Raw genomic sequence first — 27,418 nt, forward strand, 5'->3', positions numbered from 1 at the left:
GTCACTCTCACTTTACGATTGATGCAAATGCGTAAGTTAATTTGAAAAGCTTCTGGAAGTTCTTCCTTCCTTGCCCTTAAATAGGGCAACACCATTAGCCTGATACTTCAATAGCATCTTTGTTAGTAGGTCCCAGAAAAAAAGGAACATAAGGCTACATCTAAGGAAATGAAGGGGCATATTACTAACGATTAGCGATATTTATCGCTAACTAGGCTTAGCAACGAATTTCTTATCGCTAAGCATCGCCGGAAATTATCGCTGAGATAACGTGCTATTAGCAACGTTATCTCCAAAGCAATATATTTTCTGGCGATAGCGTGAATATCGCTGACAATACAGCGATATTCACGCATTAGCGACAAAATGCTCTTAGACATTTTATCCACCTCCCATTGGATAACATGGCTAGGAACTGGTCAGAGCAGGCGTTAGTTTTTGGCGATAGCGGGAATATTTCCATCGCTACGCCTGCCTTGCTAATAGGCGATAGCGACGTTAGCGACTGCTTTCAGTCTCTAACAGGTTTGGTACGCCCATTTTGCATGTCATTAGCGATAAATATCGCTGACATGCAAAGCGGGCCCCAAACCGCTCGCTATCGCCTAAAGCTGTCGCTAACTGCTTTTAGCGACAGCTTGCTAATAGAGCGATAGAATTATCGCTGCTTAGCGGCCGAAAACGGCTACTAAAGCGGAGATAATTGCCTATCGCCCTGCTTGGTAATATGCCCCAAAATCTCTCCACCTTTATTGCAAGGTGTACAGTGATGGAGTTAAAGAGGCATTGAGCTCTTCCTTTAGAGTTGGTAGAAAGTATTTATTTTCGAAGAGAGGGCCTCAGATACCTCTGATCTCTGCAGTGCGTTAGTCACCACCTGTGCAAGAATTGGAAAACAATTGCTCTTGGGAGCCTTAAAATGTTGGTCAAGTCGTGGAAGAGGATATTGGTGGGGTCACGAGGGGCAGAGCTCGAAAAGCAGAGTCTGGAAATCAACGTATAAACTTATTTAAATAAACAGTTGCTGCAAAGAACTTGGCAACAAGGACAAATGTGACTGCAAATCTATCTTACTTTAACTAATTGGTCACAAACAGGCAGTATTACAAATATCTTACAGGGTTAAGACACCTGCTGTGGAGATCTTTGTGTTCCCAGCAATTTAGAGGGGATTATAATAGCAGTAAGATAACTCTGATGGTTAATGCAGGTGTAGGAGAGTTCTGGGTTTTGTCCAATCACAGTTTTGACTCAAAGTAGCATGGAGAATTAATGTGCCTGCTGCAGCAAAGACCGTGCTACATGCAGATCACAGATTTGTATTTTTGTAGATAGGTAAATGGGCTATTGCTTTTGACACTAAGATCATTTTGTTACTTTGAGTCAGAAGTTGCAAATCCTTTTAGTGATCAATTTACCAGTATCATGGACTTGCAAGCAAACTATGCGATGGGATTAGATCCTTATTGTTCTTTTTGTCTCTCTATCTGTTGCTTTTCTAAGAATGCAAAGAAGGACTCCTCTGGGAATACAAGTCCTATTGGTACAGACAACCCAATCACTGCACTACTATTATATCCTGACTTTGTTGTTATCCTGACGTTCACTCTTAACATAATGTACACATGTATGGACAATATGAAATCCCTACCCCTTACACCCCTTATAGTCTTAAGTAACATTTCCAGTACACTGATTTTCATAATTCTATTATTTATTGTGCCTCTTTGTGTAATTTTAAGCAAGAAATATGCATCTCCATGAAGTGATGCATATAGGTCATTACACCCGTATATGCCTCCTGTACTTACCTGTTGGTACATTTTTAGTAAACCTGGAATAACACCTAATAAAGAACACATTTGTGGTTTATCCCAAGGTTTTTTTTAACCATCAAACCAGATCATAGCATTATCCAGAAAAGATAAATATCTAAGAACTTCCCCAGGTGATCCCCAGCCTGAGGTTAAATCCTCCCTGGTAGTACCATCTTACTAGGGTGGGACGATGTGGCAAATGATGAAGCATTGCGCATTACGTGAGTGAGCCATCCTCAACCAATTCTTGGAATTGTCAAGTAACTGGGAATAAAGTAGGTAGCGGTAGCAGAGATGTAAATACGCTCCTCCTTTATGTCTCGCTAAATAACCAATTGGGGTTATAGTTAAATCGAAGGGTGGCACGCCACTTTGTGGTTTCATAAGCACTCTGACACCCCACACAGTAACAAGTACCGCTATAAAAGAACTAAATAAAAAATAGATTAGTAGGTGCCATTTAATTCTTTATTAGTGTAATTACTCACACACAAAGATAAATGTTGCAATCTTACAGTGCATGCACCTGTTTTACATTGGAGGTTGAACAAACTCAAACACCTGCTTCCACGTCATAGTTTTTCTAAAGTGCTTGTGAAGCGATAAGTTGCATATCTTTGTTTGTTTCCATTGCCTTGGCATCCAGATGTTAGAAGGCCTCAAAAAATCTACTTGCTCACTCGCTAAGGCGAGTTAGATTTTATCAATGCAAGCTATTTTTAGGGCCTACTGGCCCATTAAGAGAGCTCCGGCTGGAAAATAATGGATGTTCTGTTCCTTCGAAAAGAGAATGAGCAATGAAGATGCCTTTTAATCTTGTTTTTATCTTGTCATATTTGCTGTGTGTTCAAAGACAGAGGGCAAATGTCATATTATTTTTACTTACAAATTGCTGCTTGTTTTATCCTCGAAATTGTTTTTTTCTTTCTCTTATAGCTAAATTAGAGAATTATGTCATGAGGACTACCTTACAGTCATGCTGGGAAACAGGAAGTGTAAAACGAATGTCTGATGGATGTCAGTTTTTTTTAATCTAACCCAACATTTAAATAGCTTGTAAATGAAAAGCACAAATATTTCAAAATATATCAGCAGTTAGGGAAGCACTTTTTTTGTAATTCAGAAGTGTGATCGAGAAAAAGATATGAATAGGATCAAAACAAATCAGAATACTTAACTTGGGGATGGGCAACGGTAAATATCTGTTGAATCCAGATTTCTGGGCTGGGTCTGCCTCTTCGGCTACTAGCTGCCATGTCCCAACTCCCCTACATCCAGGATTTAAGCTGTCTCCCTGACGTCAGAGCCTCATATCTGAACAATTTACATCAAGGAAGGACGCAGAAGAGACCTGTGTCGGCAACACAAGAATTTGCCCACAGCACTAAAGCAAAACTGAAACTCAGGACTCCTTGGCAGAGGGACTCCTTTGGAAGCCTGAAGCACCCACAGATTCCCCTGGACTAGTAGTACTAGTCCCATGGAAACAGAAGGTAAAATAATGCTAAGGATCCAAACATTTGTTTGCCAGTGGGCCCTCGGAGGGAGCGCCCAAATCCAGATGGTCTAGGACATTGTGGGAACTGTAGTCCTGCCTCCCACAAAGGTACAAGCAGCTAATGCGTCCCCCCAGACCACCCTATGTCGAAGTTACTTTTTGCACTACTTACCGTTGCCAAGGCTTGTTGGTCACCAGTCTGGCAATTGACCCCTTCATTCGACCCTGCAGTAAGATGGAACTCCATCCGACCTGCGACCGACACTAGCAACCACTCAGTTGTCCTTTTTTTATATTTTCCCATCACAGCACCATTTCAGCGGTAAAAGTAGCTCTTCCATGGCCACGGACAGCCAGGACAACCCTGCATCTGGGCGCCACGGACCATGTAAAATTGAACGGACTGTCGTGGCTTGGTCCTGGGGCCTGCATCACCTTTACCCTGCAAGGGTATAAAGTAACTTGACCTGCAAGTCACCAATTGTCACTAGTGGTTTTCCCTTTTGACCGCAATGTTAACTTTTTACTGTTGTATTATGCATTGATTTGCTATTACTTCTGAAATCTATAATTCCGGTTATATGTAAGCTATTTTGTTCATATTGGTGTCTAAATTAAGATAAAAAATACACTCTATTGTTATAAATTGGTGTTGGATTTCTCTCGAGTTGTGTCAATTAATTATTGTTCATGTTGGTACTCTGAAAAATACTTAACATATGTTTCTGTAGTAAAGCCTCACTGCTCTTTGCCAATCTATCAGGACTAAGCTAAGGATTTATGAGTGTGAATCCAAAGGATTATCTTTGGGGTATTGTGATAGAATTACATGGTGAGGACTAACCCCCACACCACATAATACTCCACTTAACTACAGCTTCCCGGTAGCATGATGTAGGCTGTTAGGGACGGATGCCTTTGAAAGAGGATATCTCACAGAGAACTTTTAAGGAAATTTGAGGTGAAATGTTCTTTTGCAAGAAAGAGACATTCCCAAACCCTAACAACACCCTGCCCTACCCCTTGTAAACAAGGTAGTCAACTTTTAAGTGAATGAAATTCCAGCACCTTCTGGTATCCCCATATAGGTGATGAGAGGATGAAGGTCATAGGGTCAGGGGGAGCTGGTTTTACTGCTTGCACTGTGCGGGTGAGGCAACTGGTGCAAAAAGTTAACAACAAAGCCACTGCTGATGTCAAATGAAGGTGTTACGGTTTGCCCTTGAGTTGCAGCATCAAGTAAAGGTGGTGGGTGCCGGATTGCCCGCCAACAAGGCTTTGCAGCTGTAAGATCAGCAGAAAGTTATTTCGACATCGGAGGAAAATGGTAGCCGCCTGTAACTTCCTGGAGGTCAGAACTACATTTCCCACAATGCACTGGACCCTCTACTTTTGAGCAATCCCTCAGAAAGCCCTCCGAAGGCCAGCGATTTTTTGGTTCTGGTATATTGTTTTTACCTGCAGTGCCACTAGTCCAGGGAAGTCTGGATTTGCCGTGGCTCTCAAAAGAGTCCTTCTGCCTGGGGAACTGGTCTTTGGTCAGGGACAAGCTGCAGGCATTCAGTTCCAGGAAGTTGCCACAGTGGCAGAGTATAAAGCCTTTGTTTTGGGCAGCCCCTGTTGTCGCAGCAACAGACTTCTTGTTCAGTAGTCCCCTGGCATTAGACTTCCACTCGCCTCGCACACAATTCAATCTGAGGCCTGACCCACATACTCGGTCACCAGCAATGCTTGAACGGACTTCAAGAATGAAAGATGTCAGATACCAAGGCCTCCTATTAACTATAGATGCAGCTGATTGGCTGTTAGGGCTCTTCATAGTCTCTGCCCTAAGTGAAAGGACTGCTTAAAAAGTAGGGTTGGCAAATATGTAAGTAGCTCATTAGAGTCCAAACAGCTCAATTCTTAAAACCGGGGGTTCGCCAAGACTCACTTGATAAGACCTTTTGACAAGCAAACTGTAATTCTGTTTATCTGTCCCCTACCATCAGTACTAAAATACAATAATTGATTTATTGATAATAATTTAATTCTGACTTTGGCTGTGTGACTACTTAGAATAAGCACAGCGAAAGAGTACACTGTACAATGTATTTTATTCACAATCTCCCTTTTTCATAAAAACAATAGTCCACACCCAAGCAACCCTATCTAAGGTCCCATAGCAGAAAAATAAGTTTTACTCACGGTTTCTTCAGTTGTCCGTTAACCAGGCCGCTTCCTTCCACCAGAAGTAGTCCATCTGCCACCGACACTGGAAGAGGATTGGTCAAGGTGACCTCCACCTGAACTGGTTCATTCACCACAGCTTTGCCATGTACCTTTTAGGGAGAATTAGTACTTTCATGTTCTTAGATCATGTATCAGTTTTCTTTTATGTGATCAAAAGGGTTATTCATAAAGCAAGCAGAGTATAGAAACCTTAAAACAAAGAAATCAGGAAACAGGATATGATTCACATTTTCAACAGTTGCCCAATGGATCAGCTTTTTAAACTTATTTAAACTTGTTAGAGCCTCTGTACCCTGGGAAAGTGGTACTGTCAGTAAGAATACTAAGTAGGAGCAGTGCTTTAAATGGGCCTGTACTCACTTGTACTGAGTACCGGCACTTCTAAATTTTCTACCGGCTAGTACCGGCTCTTTTCTGTAGTCAGGAAGTCTACCGGTACCCTGATTGATGGTACGGCACGCTCGAGTTCGGTATCTCCTCCAATCCAGGACAGATGCCGCTCTGCTTTCGGATCTCACAATTGCACTGAGCTTCCTCTAAAGTAGACTTTTGAAGGGATGCTACTAAAGTCCAGAGGCGCCCCTTTGAATTTCCCCACACTGCAGGGGTTTGAGCGTACTTGGATCACGCTGTGATTAACAGTGCAGGGTCTAGGCAGACCCTGCACTGTTAATTAGGCGTTCAATGACCATTCAGGTGCAAGTGCTTTAACCCCTTCCCCTCCTCCACCCATCCCCAGCCCCCTCCTGCATGAAAGGGCCTGGGCTGGGACTGTGCTCAGTAATCCAGTCCTATTTAGGGTATTGCACTGTCCTTACTAAAGCGAGCGGCAGTGCAGCACAATCCTACACCTTCCCCAAAGCCGGTTTTCTTTTCATTTTCATTTTCTTCAGCGCAGGAGCTGCTTCCCTTTGTGTGCCCCTCCAGCACTAATGGCTGCATTTACATCACAGCGAGGGATCCATGGGTGCGAAGGTAGCCCTGCCCAAGGAGCAATGAAGGGGAATGGAATGCTGCAGCACCCCAGGAACGAGCTCCTGTGACAACTGGTAGGGGGTCTTGTTGTGGGGAAAACGAGATGAGCAGTGGGTCAGGTTTGGGGAAAAACGAGATGAGCAGGGAAAACGAGATGAGCAGTGGGTCAGGTTTGGGGAAAAACGAGATTAGCATAGATGGAGGGAGAGGGGAATGCACAAAAGTGAGGTGACAGGTGAAGTTAGGGTCGACACTTTTTCAGATTAAAAACACCAGATATTTGTTCAGTTCTGAAATCGGAGCTTAGAAATGGCATTTTTACACAAATGTGTGTAAAATTGAAATTCTGCTGTATTTCTTGTTAACGTATATATTTGTATACAAGGACATGTTAATATATCATCCTGTTTGGCTTGCATTTTGTGTAATGCGTTAACCTGTTTTGTTTACTTAAACACATTTCAGTGTTTTAATATGCGCTGCAACTGGTATAGAAGTCATTATGTACATCATGTCTTGCCCTTAGCCCCGCCCACTTGCCACAACTCTCGCTAATTTTAATGAGTACCTGCACTTATTTTTTCCCATTTAACCCCTTCCATGCTGGTGACAAACCCCAGCCGTCACGCTCCACGGTGCTCGTGTGCTGATGACGGCTGGGGTTCGTCACGACCCCGCCCTGTTCGTTCGGCGGCCTCACACGGGGGGAATCGCGGCCGCACGGAAGGGGTTAAAGCACTGAGTAGGAGGAACTAAAAGGGACGATGAAAGGCCTTACTTTTGGTTAGCGATTGATTACCTCTGTGGGGGTCACTGTTTCCACTTTGCAAGTATAGTTTATTCATTTGTTTATTTCATGACTTTCATGACTTCCCTCATTTTCCCTGTATGAACAGCGATCTATTAGGGAGCAATTTCTTTGTTCATATTTGAATGGTTATATTTTGTCCAACCAAATATGAGCAACTCTGCCTAGATCTTCCTTGGGTGGTGTCTTCTTCATTTGTGTTATAAACCGCAATGCAGAAGACGAAGAATTAGTGCAAAAGATGCATAAATGGAACAGAAAAGACCTGACCAAAGTTGCTGCATGGATCATTCTACCCTGACTGCACATAGCGCCAGCGCTGCCACCAGCCCTGACTCTGCCATCCTACATGATAGTAAGATTGTATCTTCTTGGGCAGTGCACAACTGTCCTACCATATTTCCACAATATCCTGTTAATGTCACCAAAGAACACCAGGCCCCTGAACATTGGCAAGTGCTAGGTGAAAGGGTTACAGTCTAGCCCCTATGCTTAGGCTGTCTCTGGGCTTAGAATGTCTTTGTTGGTTGTCTGAGTGAGCCACATTGAGGAACCGTATTCGTGTGTAACGGTAGGGGCTGAAGTCTATTTGTGTCTGTAGGGGTAGTGGTGGTGGCTGCAGCCTCTTTGTGTCTGTGGGTAGTGGTAGGGGCTACAGTCTCTGCACTGCGTGGGTTGTGGAAGGTGCTGCAGTCTCTTTGCACCTTGTAGGTAGTGGTAGGGTCTGTAGTCTCTTCGTGATTAAGCAAGCTATTTCCCAGAGGCACATGGTGCTAGGCTGACCTGCCGCCGAAGCTGGGGATCGAACCGTGAAACCTGTGGTCTGGAGTCAGGCACCCTGGCCGCTGCGCCACACCTCTTCCATTAAACGGGTGCCAAGCTAAAAATATGCATTAAGTATGTAAAACCGAGGCACAATATTTATTTAGGAACATTTCGCAAAAATAATCACAGAAATTGTCTTTTGAAAACAAATGGTTAGCTACTGAATTACGTTTTGTTGTTTATAGTAAATTAATGTAAATAAAGGAGGATGTAACGGAAACAAAATGAGGAATGATAAAGCAGGGCGGATGGGAGGTGGTGGTGTGGGGACAGCACTGGGGAGATTAGGTGAAGCAATAAAGGGGGAGGGAGAGGCAACTACCCCCCCCCCAAAAAATGAGTACTCACCAACTTATAAAGCAGAATGTGTAACAACACAAGTAAAAAGTACAGTCGTTATGGGAGGATACAAATGCAGACAAGGCGGAACCAAGGAGGGACAGAATGTGTAACAACACAAGTATAAAGTCCAGTCGTTATGGGAGGATACAAATGCAGACAAGGCGGAACCAAGGAGGGATTACTAAGCCTATTCACAAATGGAAAGCAAAGATTTTGAAAGGATAGTAATAGGAGGCAATTGAAAAGATGGCGGAAGCTTCTATGGTATACCTCAATACAGCATGCCTCGTGGCGCACGCGCTGCCCTGGTTCGACCTAAAAATGGGACTCAGCAGTCCATGCCTCACCACTCTAGTTCTAAATGTGGCAACAAATCGATTAGAACTCTTAGCCGTGACATCATACTCAAATTCAAAGAAACTTTATTCGATCCATTTAAAAATAAAGATCATAAAAGTACAAAGCAATAAAAACATTTATAATCGAATAAGTTTGGACATAATTCCTAATTTAATTCTTAACGCCAAACATGTTAAAAAGACGAGTAAGTCTGAAAGTTCATTTAATAAAAACTAATTACAGATAGCCGTATTAAAATTGGATTAATAAAACAAGGTAGCCAATTCCTCAATATTCATAAGGCATGTGCAAAACAGTTTTCCTTCTCCTTAGACATGCCAATAAAAAGTAGCTACTGAAAAGCATACAAATGGATCCGAGAGTTTCTTTAAAAACTACAATGCCGGGCAACATTGAGTAAAATTCATTTTCTTTAAAATTGGGCATACAAATCTGGTACGTTCATTTTTATAAAACCTACAAAAAAGAGTTTATGAAGGTCAGACTGCTCTAAGGCACAGTCACAGGGGCAAGGTACCAAATCAGTATGTCTAAATCTCGTCATAGGAAAACCCAGCATGAGAGGGATTAGGTTAAACCGGAATCTAAGCAAAAAAAATCTGAGCTGCGAGTTTCTTATATGGTCTAAATATCAGAACCCCCCCCTAGATGACATTCCAGGACAGTGACCTTAGAATAATTTACACTTTGGCGCTCATATATCAATTTTTCTAAGAGCATAGACCTCCATTTTCCCTTTGTTATTGTGTTGCACAAGTTCGGGTTAACAAAATATTTTTCCAATCCTAGTGTCATCAGTAATGATCTAACATACAAAAGGCAGGAAATTTTACAAGTATTGTCTAGGTTTATACAATTTTTAATCATAACTTTAGTCAGGTTCACTGTGTCCCTGCACCAGATCAAGTGCCAGAAGAGTACCGAGACAAACTTAATGTTGTCGATCAGGTACAGGATTTCTAGTTCATGATGGTAATTGAAATTTGAATATGAAATAGGGATGGCATACAGCTTCTTATGAAATCTGTCCTCCAAGGATTGGAGTTGGGTTGCCGTAGCCATTCCCCATACCCCTGCTCCGAAAGTTGCTGCTGTTACTATCTTCGCTTGGTGTATTTTCCTTATTGACAATAATGGTTTAGACCCTAATCTTTTTGCAAAGGTTCAGATTGCTGCCATACCCCCCTCTATTACTATCGCCCTGCTATTCATCACAGGTACCCATGACCGTTTTTTGTCGAAATGAACCACTACATATGGGAATGGATCTATAATCTCCAGTTTCTGTGGGCCTATTATGAAATTCAGGGATTTTTTTGCAGAGGGAGTCCCTGTAACAAGGACAAAGGACTTTGATTAGTTTAGCTTCAAGCCCAGAGAAGACATGAATGTGACATAGGCTGTTATTAACTGTTGAAGGGCCAGCCCTGTTCTTGCGATTAAAACAGCTTCATCGGCGTATGCTCAAATAGGTAAGGGAGTGGGGTCAAATTTAGGAATGCCTGGGGTTACTCCAAGAAGAGCTGCTTCATCTCCATTGGTGTATACAGAAAATAAGAAAGGGGCAAGGACACAGTCCTGCCTAACTCCTCTTTCTATATTAAATGTGCATGTCAACTCTCCCTCTTTCCCATATCTAACACGAGCAGTGGCCGTGTAGCACATTTGTCGGCTGAAGCAAATTATTGTTGAGTCCACCCCTAACAGCTCCATTAATTCCTGAAGCTTTGAATAAATAACACAATCAAACGCATGGCTTAATTCCATAAATGCCCAAAAATCTGGCTGGACTTTGCTCTAGTATATTTTCCAGTAATTCATGATAGATTGAGGCACTGGTCTATGGTGCCTCTACTGGACTGAAAGCCATACTGTGTTTGCATGAGAATATTTATTTTGGCTGCCCACTCTTCCAACCTATTTAATAGTAAGCACCCCATGAGTTTTGCTGTGGCGTCTAATAATGAAAGCAGCCTATAATTCTGGAGGTTATCCTCAGGTCCCTTTTTATGAATGGGAACAATTCACTGGTTTTCCAGGAATCTAGTGGAGTGGTTTTGCTATGACATTGAGTCATGACACTGTCACACTTAATGGACCTCACTGAAAAATTAAAGCAATACCAATTTCACTGTGAACGGAACACACACAGCCACAGACTGCCTTTTTGGTTCTCATCAATTAGGTGCACTATGTGTACAGCATAACCAGCCCCGGGACCTTTGTCTGTAGGCACCCATTACACTTAGGGCATCACATGGAGAAAAATAACCAATTTTTAATAACTGTATTGATTTAACAAATAAACATTCCTATATTAGGCTTTTTGGCTACTGTTATACTCTCTAGGAGATTTATGGTTGAACGTGGTGGATGAATAGTTTGGTATGCTATTGTGGGTTCCCAGAGGGAATTTATTTTAGACCTAAGATCCAGGATGGCCAGAGTTTCAACACATGTACATCTACAGTTTCAAACCGACCACTCTAGATATGAAGGACAATAGCTCCTTAAACTTCCAGATCAAAGAATCCCAAATTTGATGCTTCGATCTTCAAGAAGCCCAGATGTCTAAAATCTTACTACAGGCACGTTTAAACTCCCATAAGCCTGATTTCCAAAGCATAAACACCTGCTGCATCAGGCTGCGAGAACGGTGGCTTCAGCAAAATAAAAGTGAATTGTTTTTTTAACTTTCCTTTTAAAGCCATGTTAATTATCGTTATGCTGCGGCATTCACTTCAAAACTAACCAACAGCAAAACTGTATCTGGGGTGCTTAAAATATTGGCACGTATATGTAGCAGTGCAAATAACTGACAGTTTCCACTGTGATTAGATGTCTGGCAAGTGACTGTGGCAGTAGCTGTGTGCAACGGTTGACTGGCTAGTTGTGACTTCTTTAATCCTTACCAGTTTCATGGAAGTGGTCCAGTAAGGGACACACATGGTCATACAAGCCTGTTTATATTTATGAATGATTGGTTGGTTTTTATATAGTGCACAGTAGAATGGAATGGAATGGAATTGGATTTGTAAAGTGCAAGGCTTCCCGGGGGCATCCCAGCGCTGAGTTGTGGACTGGTTAAGGAGCAGGGGTGACCTAGGGGAAAAGGCAAGTTTTCAGGAGTTTACGGAATTTCAGTAGGTTGGCTTGTTTGCGAATGTTGAGGGGGGGACAGTTCCAGAGCTTTGCGGCATTGTAGGAGAAAAGACGTCCTCCTGTTCGAGCCTTCCTAATTCTGTGAGCATTTGTGAGGAAGTGGTGGTCAGATCTTAGCTCTCTGTTGGCTTTGTAGGGGGTGATCAAGGCTCTTAAGATGGGGGCCCCTGCCCTGAAGGACTTTGTGCGTTATGCAGAGGGACTTGAATTTGATTCTCTCCCAGATAGGGAGCCAGTGGAGGGAGTTTAGGGCGGGTTTGGCTGAAGACCGAATTTTTGTCCCAGTGAGCAGTCTGGCTGCCGAATTCTTGACGAGTTGGAGTTTCTTTATGACAGATTCTGGTGCGCCTAAGGAAAGGGCGTTGCCGTAGTCCAGTCAGAATAAGATGAGGTCCTGAATGAGGAGTCTCTTGGAGTGAGGTGGTAAAAGGGGGAGGATTTTCCATGTAGTGTGAAGCAGGCCAAAACAGACACCAGCGGTTTTCCTGGCTTGGATTTGGAAAGTGAGATCCTTGTCGAGCCAGAGGTTTTCCTGGCTTGGATACTCTAAGAGTATCCTGGTGCTGGGCATGAGAGAGCTGACGTTGAGATCAGAGAAGGACTTTGGAATTAAAGTTTAAATAGATAGGTTTTTGAGAGATTTCTTAAAAATCACCTCATCCCTCATGGATCTGACTAGGAGCAGCATCTGATTCCAGATCTTCACAGCCAGAACCACAAAGGAGACCCCCCCGCCCACTCCTGTAACTTTCTTCGAAAGCGGGGGACAGTTATCAGGCGTGCATTACTTGTGCGCAACGCCCTACCTGGATGTACTCGAGAATCCTCTTGTTCAAGGATAGGGGCCTTGAGTTGTGAAAGGCTTGATGAGCTATTGTTTAAGCCTGATTCTCTTATGGACTGGCAGCCAGTGCAGCTGCTCTGAAAAATGGGACACTGAAGAATGTTTAGGCAACTTGTACAGTATTTTATATCACCTGGAGTTGTTGTAATAGATAGTGTGGAATTCCCAGGTACAATACATTGATGTAATCCAGCCTAGAGAGAATCAGCGCTCTCACCACTTATCTGGGCATCACGTAGAAGAAAGTTAAGGAATTTCTGGAGCATTCTTAAAGTCCAGATGCAGGGTTTCACCACTGCCACAATCTAGGCTTTGAAGGAGAGCTCAGAGTCAAATATTACACCCACATTTTCCGCCACCTCTGTCAGAGAGGCTGGCTGAGGGTTGCTGCTAGGCCATGCCCCTAGCAGCTACACTCCGCCCTTTGTATATCATTTACAAATGGACTACAATCTTATTTCAGGCAGTTGTGGAGTTCCCAATCTGTCAAAGAGGGAGTACCTCAAGGTGGGAGTGTAGCAGTTGCTACTAGTGTTACAATTGAGGACCAGTTTTAGGCTATTTAAGGTGCTCAAATATTTTAAACCCACTACCCACAGAAATTGGAAATATCATTTTAGGATATATTGGACTACAGTGCCATGTAAGAACAGTGTTAGACGTGGAAAGAAGCACAGTAATATCTCACCAAGGTGAAACAATGGGCAGGGGTACATGGTCAAGGTGACCCACCATTTATAAGCAGCCAAGGTGAAATGCACTCCTATGATTTCACTCCCACATTAATAATGACCCATCGCAATACGGCTGCTTAACTCAAAGCTATATTATGAAAACTCATTAGATGCCGTAAAGTATACTAGTAAAAGGCAGTTTTATCAATAATCGCACAGGCTATGGGGATGTGTGAAACTGTGTTTCAAATAAAATGTCATAAATATATATGAGTGAAATGTGGTTTGCCATAATCTTTTGTCACTTTTTTTAACCAAATGTGTATCTCATATGAAAAAGTAATTTGATATACTAGTAGGAGACTGGTTTGCACATAAAATCTCTCAGGGCAACATTTTTGGTGCAAAACAATCTCCTACTAATATTGTGTGAACCCTTATTATGTGAGCAATTAGTTCAGGTACATTTCTACATAATTGCCTGAAGTGAAATGCCAAGACATTTTGTGAATTTCATGCAGCGCGAACATCAGCAAATTCGAAAATTCAATTCGCACAATTGAAATGTTGTACAGCCCTAGTATGACTGCTTCATAGTCTTTCACAGTACCACCACTTCGCAGCAGAGCTGCTCTAACATGCAGTGATGGTATCAACTCTGTGTGGGCTGCTATACGAGCAATGAGGCAGTCCTAGTACTTCTCAGCAAAGCTGTTGTGTTCTTAGAGGGACAGTGCCAGAATTACAAGTTACTTAACTTTGGTAACGATATAGCTGTAATAAACATTAGTTAGTTATAGATTCCTTACCTTAGAATTATCCCAGGCCTCAGACTGGATCCAGAAAGTTTTTTCATCAGCAGTACCTTTGCTCGTCAGAAGGTGGCGTTGGTCAGCTCCGCGTTCGTCGTTGCCGTCGTGTCGCCGGGATGATGTTGTGGTAGACGCCGCCCTTGCGTGCTGACGTCAGTTCTGTACACGACGTTCCGTGCCAGAAACACAGAGCCATGCAAGACACTGACCACTGGTGCACAAAACTAGGGCCCTGAAAGGATATCCTGAACCCTAGAAATCAGTTTGCAGAAGGGGCGGACGGGGGGGGGGGCGTTAATAAATCTATAACTAACTAATGTTTCTTACGGATATATCGTTACTGAAGGTAAGTAACTTGTTGATCTGAAAGAAAAACGTAAGTTATAGATTCCTTACCTTAGACTAGATACCCCAGCAATACCTACCTCGGAGGTGGGTCTGCGCATTGAGATCACAGCAGAAAGTCCTGGAGAACAGAACGGCCAAAGAAGCCATCTCTCCGGACTTGGCTTTGAAGTCAGGAATGTTTTGTAAAGGTGTGCTACGAAGCCCACGTAGATTCCTGACAGATGTTGTTCAGAGGAACGCCTCATCCCAGAGCAGTGGTCGCTGCCATCTCCCTGGTGGAATGGACGCGCAGCCCCACTGGAGGCTCCTTCTTCGCTAGAGAATGGCATGCTTGTATACACACAACAGCCCTTTGGGAGATAGTCCGCTTGTGTACGGCCTGACCTTTCTTGGCACCCACGTATCCAACAAAAGAGCTGGTCATCCACCCAGAACTGTTTGGTGCGATCCAGATAAAAGGAAAGCGCATGTTTTGGGTCCGGGGTCAGACGGTGAAGCCTCACTTCCTCTTTCGAAGGATGCGGAGGCGGAAAGAAGGTGGGCAAAGTGATAGTCTACCCAATGTGAAAGGCAGTGACAACCTTGGGCAGGAAGGATGGACGAGTTGTGAGAACAACCTTGTCCGGATGGACAGAAAGGAAAGGAGGCTTAGATGAAAGAGCCTAGAGCTCACTCACTCTTCTGTCAGGTGTAATGGCCACCAAGAATGCAGTTTTAAGCATCAGAAGTCTCAAAGGACAATTGTGAAGCGGCTCAAAGGGAGCGCACAGTAAATAAGTTAAAACTAGATTAAAGTCCTACTGAGGAATAACGAAAAGAATAGGAGGAAAAAGATGAGTTATGCCTTTCAAGAAACGATTGACAACCGGGGACTTGAAAAGAGAAGGCTGATCTGGAAGCCGAAGGAAGGTGGAGATGGCAGAGAGATAGCACTTCATAGTTCCCATAGCAGAGCACTACTGGGCCAAAGAAAGGAGGAACAGGAAAATCTCAGAAAGAGGGGTAGAGAGGGGAACCACAGACTTTGCTGTGCACCATACTACAAAATTGTTCCACCAACAGGCATCATGTCTTAGTGGAGGGGCTCCTGGCTGCCAAGATTACATCGCAGACTTTGGGAGGCAAGTCAAACGACGTCAACTGCCACCGCTCAATCTCTACACAAGGAGGTGGAGGCTGGACAGGTTTGGTTGGAGGACAGTCCCCTGTTGCTGTGCCAGACGATCCTCCCAAAGAGGCAGACAGGTCTGAGGATCGATGGCCATGTTGAGCAGCTCAGGATACCAGATTCTTCGTACCCAATCTGGAGCTACAAGGATGACTTGAGTCCAGTCACACTTGATCTACTTCAGCACTCTGGGAAGAAGTGGTATAGGCAGAAAGTCATAGAACAGTACGCAACTCCACTTGCGACAAAAAGCGTCGCCTAGCGAGTGCCGCCTTGGAAATTTCAGATCTTATCAAGGCTTTGTCGAAAGAGACCTTTCAACACCCCCGAGTGAAGACGCCATTCATGATCCATCATGCACCTGTGGCTGAGTTTGTCAGCCCTGGCGTTCAGAGAATTTGCCAGGTGTTGAACAACCAGGGATATTCACTGATTTTCCAGCCATGTCCAGAGGCAAAGGGCCTCCTGACGTAGGGTCCATGACCCCACCCCATCCTGTTTGTTGCAGTACCACATGGCGGTGGTGTTGTCCGTGAACAACTGCACTACTCTTCCCCGGACAGAGGGAAGGAATGCCTTGAGTGCAAGGCGGATCACCCAGAGCTCCAGAAGGTTGTTATGAAGCCTGGTCTCCGCTGGAGACCAGAGGCCTCTGGTCTCTGCTTCCACCATGTGGCCATCCCATTCCAGTAGGGATGCGTCTGTCACCACTGTGTGTTCTGGTTGGGGAAGAGAGAGGGATTCGCCTTTGACCCAATCCTGGTTCGTGAGCCACCACTGCAATTGTCGTGCAGTGCCCTCCGAGATCTGGACACCATTGGACAGATTCCCCTGATGTTGTGCCCACTGGAACTTCAGGTCCCAGTACAGAGCCCGCATATGCCACCTGACGTGATCGACCAGCAGGAAGCAGGAGGCCATGAGGCCCAGCAGCCTCAGGGTCATTCTGACTGACACCCGGGATAGAGGTTGAAAGATAGGAATAATAGCCCGAATATCCCGGACTCGCTCTTCGGAAGGATAGACCCGAAACTGCACTGTGTCCAGAACTGCTCTTATGAGGAGGTGCTTCTGAGAGGGATTCAGGTGTGACTTTGGCACATTGATGAAGAACCCCAGCGAATGTCGGAGGTCTGCAATTGTCTGGAGGTGGGAGACGACTTCCTAGGGCGAGCACGCCTTTAACAACCATCGAGATAGGGGAAGATTTGCACAGAGGAGCGGTGCAAATATTCGGACTATACTATCTGCAAAACCCACCTGTCCAACGTGATGGTGCACCAGTGGGGAAGGTGATGGCGAATCTTGTCACCCACTGGCGTTTGATGGGCCTGAAATATTGGACTAGGAAGTTCTGAAGGCTGCTCCAGAGGCGGTTGTTCCCACGTCCCCAACCGTGCGAAGGTCGGGTAACTTGCTGTGGTCTGTGGCTTTGGGCGGGACATAATGGGGCACCCCTTCAGTAACCACAAAAGGGGCTAAAAACAGACTGCGCTGGGCGACTGGAGAGGCCCAAAGACTTGGCCATAGCCCGCGAGTCCTTGAAATGCTCTAAAGCATTGTCTGCTTTGTCAGTGAAAAGGCGACGGCCATCAAAGGGCATGTCCATGATGGTATTCTGGACATCCCAAGAAAAGCCAGTCAATCTCATCCAGGCGTAGCATTGAAAAGCTACCAACATGGAAATCGTCCTACCCAGAGAGTAGGCGGCATTCAGCCTACAACGGATGGTAAACTTCGCCATATCCCTCCCGGTGACATTAGCCTGGGAGAGCACTGTCCGGGCCTCCTCCGGACACTGAGGCAGCACCTGCGCACAGAGTGGGAATAACGGCCCAATAGACATGCAGTGTTTACTGACCGCAGTCCCAAGCTGGCAGAAGAGAACATTTTCATTCCAAGATGATCCAGTTTCTTGGATTCCCTTTCTGGTGGAGCAGTAGGGAATGCGCTCTTGGAAGTGGAGACTTGGACCACAAAGCTCTCGGGTAAGAGAGGAAAGTGCGGTCGCCCGGAGCCGGGCAGTTGAGTCGGGCAACTATCCCATCCACGGGAGCCCTCGTGTTGGGACAGGACCAGGTACCAAAACTACGTCGTAAGGGACTCATTAAATGGAAGCAGAGACTCCTAAGAGCTCGCAGCCGGCTTAAGCACCTCTGTCAGGAGGTTAGTCCTGACTGCCACTGTAGGGAGTTTGAGGTTGAGAGCCTTGGCCGCCATATGCAACACCACTGCATATGACGCTCCCTCCTCCATAGCCACGGTAGGAGGAGACAACATGCCAAGGTCAGGGGAGGTGTCCAGACCACTGGCATCCCCCAGGTCCTCTCTCCAGTCCTGTTCACTATGTCTAACTGGTCAGTCAGAGGGTCCCCTGACCCCTTTCAGTCCTCCTCCTCTGGGTGCCAATCTGGCCAAAAAGTGACCCCAGGAGTGAGCAGGGGCACAAAAATCCCTCTCAGTATCGGATCCGGTGTCAGCCGATGTCAGTCTGGATACGGGTCCACATCAGAATGGAGGCTGGGGTCGACGTTGGCCGGGGGGCTGACGGGCGTCGAATGAGGTAGCGGTGCCAAGGGAAGCGGTGCCGGTGGAGGCATAATGAGGTCAACCGGTGAAGCTGGGCAGGAGTCTCTTCGGGTCACGGGAAGGGAGGGAAACTTGGAGTCGTCTCAACGGGCTCCACACTAGGAGGTGAAGTTGAAGAGCGACAATGCTTCTTCAACATCTTCTTGTGCTTCAACTTACCTGATCCCGAGTGCGAAGACTTCAGTGACTTAGATGACTGATGATGGCTCCGCGACCTGTCCCTCGACCGGGACCTCGAACAGCACTGAGCCGACTCCCAACACTCAAGAAGCTTTCCGAACCACTCCCGCAAAGCCTTAGGCGCCATGGACCGGCAGTCGGAGCAAAAGAGGCGCACGCCGTGCGGATTCGTAAACGACGACAGCCGGGAGCAGGATCCGCAAACCTTCAATCCGGGCATCCCTACGTGCACCAGGAGTCGTAGACTCAAAAGACGTTGACAAAAGTCACTCAAAAAGTTCAGTCAAAAAATGACTGGAGGTACCGCTCACTCCAGATCTGTGCTGGCTGGCGCAGAAAAAGAAAGGAATGACTTCAGTGTGCGAGGGCGACATCTAAATAGCTACTGCAACGTTATCATGGCGACACGACGCCAACGACGGATGTGGAGCCGACCGACGCCACCTTCGGACGCACAGAGGTACTGCTGACAAAAAAACTTTCCCTATCCAGTCTGACGCCTAGGGGTAATTCTAAGGTAAAGAATCAATTACTAACGTGTTTCTTTCAGATATTCTCTGCAGCACCAAAACTAGTAATGGGGTAGCACTGGTTCCACTCTGTAGTGTTGCACACTTTTAGCAGGACACCTATTTTAAATGAAGCAGTACTTGCACTACACTGTATATATTCAGTAATGAGGTCACTGTATTATTTTTGCAACTCACTTATACAAACAAACTCCAATGTGATTCATACTTTTTGGCCATAGTAAGGAATGCTGACATTGGAAGCACTGGTGGCGTCGGTCCATTCTGAAATGCTTGCTCCTGTCCTCAGTCCACCTCTGCAAGCGAACAGTCCATCCATCAGCTGTCCGGAGAGCAGCAGGAAAAAGAGGAGAGCCGGACCTCGAAGACCAGGAATGGGGTTGTGCTTTTTTCATAATTTCATTGCCCAGCCGCAGTTTGCCGCTATCCCGGTGTGGCGAGGGGAGGGCACTACATCCCCCAGCAGCCCTTGCGGCACGCACACCGCTAGCATCCTCCGGTGTGCCGGGAGGAGCTAAAAGGAGACCAGGGCTCCTACAGCACGGGAGTCCAAACACACTTGCCTGACACTTTGTGCTTGTGCCACAGGAGAGCAGGACCTCGACGACAGGAAGGGGGCCATGCTTTTTTCATCATTTCATCACCCAGCCGCAGTTTGTTGCTATCCTGGTGCCGTGACGGGAGGGCACTACATCCCCCAACAGCCCTTGCGGCGCGCACACGCCGCTAGCATAATCCGGTGTGCCGGGAGGAGCTAAAAGGAGGCTGGGGCTCCCGCAGCATGGGACACGTGCGGGCATGCCCCGACACATGCCCGGGCAAAGCCCTGATCAGTAGAGGCTTGGCTGTACCATTGGATTGCCGGTACACTGCCTAAACCATCCGTCGCCACACAGACAACCGGGACTAGTGGTCATCGAAGGAGGTAGGCTTGTGTACCTTGCCATGTCGCATATCATATTGACCATTACAATATCCGTATTGATTGATACAGACCTTTGGCAGGGGTCTGTGGAGGTTTTGCAGACTCACTTTGGACAAGCACCACGTTTACCTCCAGATACGGGGTTACCCTTTGAAACATAATTGTTATTCTGTCTGCACTTATTTATTTGTGTTACCGTATTGAATTCCCTTTAGGTCATGGGGAGGCGTGAGATACAAACGGGTCCAGCAGGAGTAAAGGCAAAGGTTGGCACCAATGCCACCATTACAACCATGCATTTTTTTCTGTTGAGGGCGGCAAGGAGATTGAACTTGTGAACAGACGACTCTCTAGGTCGCCATCTAATAGTCTGTACCCATCTTTAGCTGGCACAAATATACCTCTGGCTGAGGCTATCACTGTGTGTCTGAGTCTATCCACACGTTCAGGGTCGCGTGATGGCTCTCAAGCCATTGAAGGGTCATTTTCTGGGGGAACATCCTTTACAACGAAACTTTTACAATGCACTACCATTATGACGCAACTTTTACAACGCAAGTTATTACAAAGCATTGCGCTGGGAGGCGCTCTAGGATAGGGAATAGTTTAATTACTATCTAACACCTTCCCTACTATCCACGGGGACTGGAGTTGGAATAGTAAATTAAACTATTCACTATCCAGCGCCCCCCAAAGCAAGTCGTAACGACTTGCGTTGTAAAACCTGCGTCGTAATGGCATGCGTTGTAAAAGCATGCGTTGAAACGTCATACATCCCATTTTCTGTGCAGGAAACCCCCCTGACCACGCACGGGCCTCTTTTTCCTGTCATCATAATAGAGAACAGGGAGAGTATTGTTCCCCACACTTTGCAAGGGAAAGATGGTAACCTTATTCAAAAACATGCAGACAGACATTCAGAAATCTGTAGGGAGAATTCCCAACTTCCCGCTAGGGGGGGGCTCTTAAGCCTGGAGGGGGCACAAAAAGGAAACTTCAAACCATTGGGGTAAAGCTAAGAAACCCAAACCGACCCCAGTCCCCAAACTAGTTACCAAGCCCATGGCATCCGAACTGGTAGCTACGAATATGGATCTGTCGGTTACAGAAGCCTTTAAAGCTATAATGACCAATTTGTTGGACATTAGCTGGGTCCTATTTTTGAGAGACTATCCATGATCGAGAAATGTCTAGTAGGGCGTAACCGGTCTTATGAATTTGCCAACCCAGGCAGGCTTAGCAATAATCCGAGATCCAGTATTGGAACTGATTCAGGTCCATTGAGACACCCAATTATCACCCATGGAGAACAGTTACGCACCCAGTGTCCAATGACACATGCAGCTCGGGGGGAGGTAGACGGTCCAAGGGATAGCCAGGTATCTAGAAGGGCCCTGCTGGTTCACCATCAAATGCTGGATTCTCAGTCTTTAAGTGGTCGGACAGCAGGCCCATGTGGGCAACCAGTAGAAGAAACCCAGCGCCTACCATTTATTCATCTCCCACCAGAATCTATGCCCTATCTGGTGATCCTGGGAAATGAGCCACCGCTACCTCCGGGTACAAATGAGGCTTTTAGCCAGCTTAAAAATAAGGTATTCCACTGGCTATCAAATAATACTACTGTGGGTTTAAGGGCGGAATGTAATATCCTCATGGTGCGTCGAGTTGGCTGGATAGGCAGCTCGCGGAAACCTGGATCATGAATTTTACCCGATCATCCCTGGCTGAAAGAATTCTGTCCAGGGACTCTTATGTTGGCCCACCAAAACACGGGTCCTTAATACAGGCACTACCATTAGTTTTTTTCTATAGAGCTGATACACAAAGGTACAACTCAGGGACTAGTGGCTTGGATATTCCTCGAGATGGGTGGGCACAAAAGCCCCTTTTGGCAAAAGAGAAATGATACCCACAAGTAGCACATAGCATAAATCAGCCTGCTGGATTCTACTCCGCCCCTCCTCTAGTGTTATCTAACAGATTCTCTACACTATAAATTGGAGGAGTGCGATTGACTGCATATCTCTGCAGAGCCTGTAGTTGAGATAAAGCCCCAGCAGATGGTTCACCCACCTATTGTACAGAGTGTGGTGGTCCCCCGCATATTTGACAACAATGCTTTGTCATGGAACATCGCAGGTCTAGCAGATAAGTTTCAGGATCCCACATGGCAGCAGTTCGTCAAGCAGTTCTCTGTAATCTGTCTCCAGGATACATGGTTGGTGAACTGTAACCTATTTTTGGAGGGATTCAAGTTTTTTTTCCCATTCCAGCCTCCCCGTCGGTCTGTGGCAGAGCCAAGGGTGGCCTGGAGATAGATATATATATATATATATATATATATATATATATTCACTGAAAAAACCATAGGTTATAGACCATATATAGTTAGGAATTAGCATTTACAAAACCTTGAAAATTCACTGAAAAAACCATAGGTTATAGACCATATATAGTTAGGAATTAGCATTTACTAAACCTTATTTTACTCACACAAAACCATTGAAATTCCATATATAGTTAGTTGCACTAACTATATATCGCGCACCCGCAATCCACTGCTGATGATGTCACATATTACATCATTCATGACATGGTCAGTGACATCACTGATGACATCACTGATGACATCTCAAATGACATCACTGATGACATCACTGATAACAACATCCAGTGATTTTTTGTTTCTATAAAGTTTAAATATGTCTTACATATTGAAGAATGAGTGGATGTGTAAGTGTCTGGACGAAGGATTTAGTAGGTGCATGACTGACTGTATGAGTGAGTGATTAAATGTGTCTCACTGACTGCATGGGTTAGTGACTAAACTGTCTTAATTTGTGCATCATTATGTCTGTTGTTCTGTAAACTGCTGCATGTGTTGATCAGTAGCTATATGAGTAACTATATGGGTTATTGATTGATTGCCCAAGTATTTGTATGGGAGACTGAGTGTGTGTGTGGCTAGCTGGGAGGTGTGTGACTCTGTGCAGATCAATCTGTACTTGTATCAATGATTGTATAAGAAGGTAAGTATGTGTTAGTATATGTTTGAAAATGTAAGGTGCTCTATGTTTAACTGTATAGACAAGAAAATGGAAGTGTCATTGATTCTTTACAGGACTGACTAGGTGTGTGAGTAACTCCATGGATGCGTGGCAGACTGTGAGTGTCTGTATAGGTGTATGAGTGCATATGATAGTGTTGTAAAGATGAGTGATTGTATGTATGAATGATTGTATGGGTGAATGAGTGAAGGTGTGTGTAGACGTAGCAATCAGTGAGTGCGTATGTAGTAACTAGTATTGGTGTGTCAATGGTTTCAAAAATTATACTCTCTTTTTAACACTGGGTGAAACAGAGGTTATATTAAAATGTGAGGAGATGCATTGTATTGTCACATGAATGATATCATCAGTGATGTGGTCATTGATGTCAAATGAGATGTCATCAGTGATGTCATCAGTGATGTCATTTGAGATGTCATCAGTGATGTCATCAGTGATGTCACTGACCATGTCATGAATGATGTAATATGTGACATCATCAGCAGTGGATTGCGGGTGCGCGATATATAGTTAGTGCAACTAACTATATATGGAATTTCAATGGTTTTGTGTGAGTAAAATAAGGTTTAGTAAATGCTAATTCCTAACTATATATGGTCTATAACCTATGGTTTTTTCAGTGAATTTTCAAGGTTTTGTAAATGCTAATTCCTAACTATATATGGTCTATAACCTATGGTTTTTTCAGTGAATTTCATTGGTTTTTTAACAGCTAATATCTGTAGCTGTAAAATTTATTCTTCTTTAAATCCAAAAATATATTTTATATGTTTATGAATAATTATTTTTTTAAATATTTTTTTTTCTTCGTTCCCGCTTCGCGAATCGGGAACCTTACAGTAAAAAAATGTTCAGAAAAATAAAAAAAAAAGTTCTTTTCAGAACTACCTCCCCGTTATTAAAAAATTGGTACAATATTTGGAACTGTGCCAACCTCTATTTCTCTTAGTTCGCTTCCTAGTTCGCTCGCTGGTACGCGAACTGGAAGCGAACCAAAAACAGTAAGTATAAGGGAAGGAAACACACACTTATGTTAAAAGAAAGACAGCTATAGGGGAGTAAACTAGAGATACTATTACCCATAATCCACTACTGATGATGTCACATATTACATCATTCATGACATGCTCAGTGACATCATCAGCAGAGGATTGCGGGTTTTTTGGCAACATGCCTTATCGACGGTTTAATAACGCTGCCTTTTGCTTTATATAAGTTTTCAAATTGTATGAAATATATACCAATAGGTCTTTATGAACCTTTAGGTAGTGCTTTTGTTCATGAGGTCTGGTCGCTTCCATACACATACAGATGTTTCAAAGATGATCAAGAAGTTTATCTGAATGGAGAGGAATGCACTGAGACGCCAGATCATTCACTAATGTGTAGGCACATACAGTTACACGATTCATGCAACAAACACCGACCAAATATGGCTTGCGTGATGCAAGGCACGCCAGTTCCTGCTATCATCCCCACGTTCAAGTTGTTGGAAAATGGTAGTTATTTGATGCTCAATAATGAAGATTGTTCTGAGTTAATTAAAAGTATTCCTTTTATCGTAACAGTAAGTGAACGGGTTATTTGCTGCAGAAATGTTCTATTTCCTCCCACACATGAACATAGGGAGTTTTCAATCTGGCCACAAATACCAACCTTGGGACACGTTTCAACGGCATGACAAGAATAAGAGCTCTTTTGTCTCAGAGAGAGGTGGCCTTGAGTTCGGCCCGTGAAACTTTCGTACTTCACATAGCGAACACCCGTACACAGGTTTGCCTTTCAATTTCAGCAACATGTTTCCGACTATCTTTAACGCATCCTCCACAAAATCCCTGGCACACTTTTTTAAAGTTGTTACCAGTGGTCTCGTGACTTCATTTGAGAAAATCTTTGGAGTCATCCCTGCTCCCTTTCATTCCATTTTCTCCACTCTGGTTCGTGGATTGCATTTTTACTTGCATTACCAGCGGACGCTCTTGTGCTTTTTTACATTTTTAAATATGGATGTCCCTCCTATGCAACCTCCGACCCTGCAGCTGCTGACACTGTTCCGCAATCGCATGCTAGAATATTATGGCACAATGCCGTTGGCGATATTAAGCACGGCATATGGATTATCTTTTCGGTTCTCCTACTTCACCTGTGTCCAGCCTGTATTTCACTGCCTGACCTGTGATTTCGATTGGGCCATTGATTTGTGTCTCTGCAGACCGGTTTCTCCTGACGTCGACTTTAATCAGCTGATGACTCCTATCATTACTCACGAGTTGATTTGTCCTGGCGAAAGGATTATGGCTGTGGCATTGATGCATGGACTACTTGGTCCCTGGAATTTACTGGCGGCAGCACAGTCTTTCTTGGAACACAGCTTTCTTGAAAACCCACCGAGCTGTCCTCTGATGGTGATAGAGGATCCGGTGCTGGGAGAGCACGTATGTTCTTTTCCGCTTTTAAATTGGATGGCTGAACTGTTTTCGGATGAAGACGGTGACTTCCTGTTGGAGGCTGTTGCAGCTTATTTTGCATACACAGTTATGTCATAGACCTTTTTCATGTTTCATATGCTGAGTACTAGCATTTCATTGACAATTCATTGACTTAATTGTCAAGTTTTTATTATTTACCTTGCCTATTGGCTTAAGACTCGATAAAGTACTTGGCTGTTTTATTTTTCTTTAGCATTGAATTTTCCTAGTTTTTAATGCTTTACCTTGCGGACCGTCCACATATAAACTTGCAATCTGCTCTCATGAGATGGCACTTCTATTATCTTATTCAGTTCGTTTCCGGATCATGAGGAGGTGTCATCTAGGTCCTGGATATCTTTACACCGTGTTAAGTTAGCATGGGCTCATTACCGGTTTAAACGCCATTTTTCCTTTTTTGCAACTTCTGCACACGACATTTAGTTGTTGCTTTAGCTTTCCACCTAGTAGTTCATCGTGGTTTACATGAGAATAATATGTTATTGGTCTACTATCTGCTTTACTTGTTAAACTATATCTGTACAGCGAGTGCTAAAGTTTCAAGAACAACACGGTACAGAATTGTTATGAGGTCTGATCTCCACGACTTCATACTCATAACATAAGTGCAACTTCTGCCAATTCTGGGCATGAGGCGGGTTTTATATTGCTTTGCCGAACACACATACACAACAGTTGATGCGGTTCACATGAAGAGAGAGCTGGTGTATGCTGATGTGATTCCTTCAAATCTAAGACACTAAAGTATGGGCACGCCCTAAACCAACACAAAGAGACCTTCTTAGCAAATAATATAATATGTGTATTAGGGAGGGTGAGATATAAGCAGCCGCGGGCCGTGGAGGGAGTTACGGTGAGGCAGGGAGGCGGGGAGGGGGAGAAGCAGGGTGGAGCCCTCTCTACCTTGCCCCTCCCCCTCCCCGCCTCCCTGCCCCACCGTAACTCCCTCCACGGCCCGCGGCTGCTTATAAGTGTTGCTAACTCTTATTCATTTACAGCATGTTAACATACTATCACCATTCGCTTTTTATGTACTAGTAACTATGCTGGTAATTTTGCTACTGATAATATGTGTACTTGTATTCTCCACCCTGCTTCTCCCCCTCCCCGCCTCCCTGCCTCACCGTAACTCCCTCCACGGCCCGCGGCTGCTTATAAGTGTTGCTAACTCTTATTCATTTACAGCATGTTAACATACTATCACCATTCACTTTTTATGTACTAGTAACTATGCTGGTAATTTTGCTACTGATAATATGTGTACTTTTATTATCTAAGGTACTACGCCTGAGAAGACGGCATTAGTAAATAAACATTTCAAATACACATGTGTTCTTCTTAACTCCATGTTCTGGTTTCTAAGAAATATATAACGACCGACTGTTCATGAGTTCCACGTATCCTGAGGTACTATAAGTTCATATTCTGGATTGTCTAAACATTGAGAGTTTGTTATATCCAATGTGACACTGTACCTAGCTTGCTAAATAGTTTTTGATTACTAACGTGAGTTTTGGGACACCCTAATTCGCCGAGGTTCCAATCCTCTGTCCACAGTTCTGTGTGAGAACAGAAACCCTGCGACAGGGGCACCCCCGACCCTTGCTGGACCTTCATCACACTTGCGATACAACTCCAGCAATGCGCCACCTTTACGGCACAGATACATCACGCATCTGTGCTGTTTTTGCCCCGTGATGCGCCGCATTGTAAATGCAGCACACCATAGGTGACGGAACAGCGGCACAGAATGACTAACACATCCCTGG

The 27,418-nt window shown here is 44.6% G+C and overlaps 1 protein-coding gene across 4 annotated transcripts in view; it reads right to left on the reverse strand.

Annotated features, from left to right (window-relative positions):
- Nucleotides 1-27,418, reverse strand: part of LOC144768424 (protein-glutamine gamma-glutamyltransferase 6-like) — a 483,154-nt gene that overhangs the window by 3,906 nt on the left and 451,830 nt on the right. For all 4 annotated transcript variants that reach the window (XM_078652069.1, XM_078652067.1, XM_078652068.1 and 1 more), the window contains exon 12: nucleotides 5,503-5,636. In XM_078652069.1, coding sequence (XP_078508195.1) covers nucleotides 5,503-5,636 — 134 coding nt within the window. The remainder of the gene's footprint in view (nucleotides 1-5,502; nucleotides 5,637-27,418) is intronic.

This window comes from Lissotriton helveticus, chromosome 7 (assembly GCF_964261635.1).
Source record: "Lissotriton helveticus chromosome 7, aLisHel1.1, whole genome shotgun sequence".
Taxonomy (NCBI): domain Eukaryota; kingdom Metazoa; phylum Chordata; class Amphibia; order Caudata; family Salamandridae; genus Lissotriton; species Lissotriton helveticus.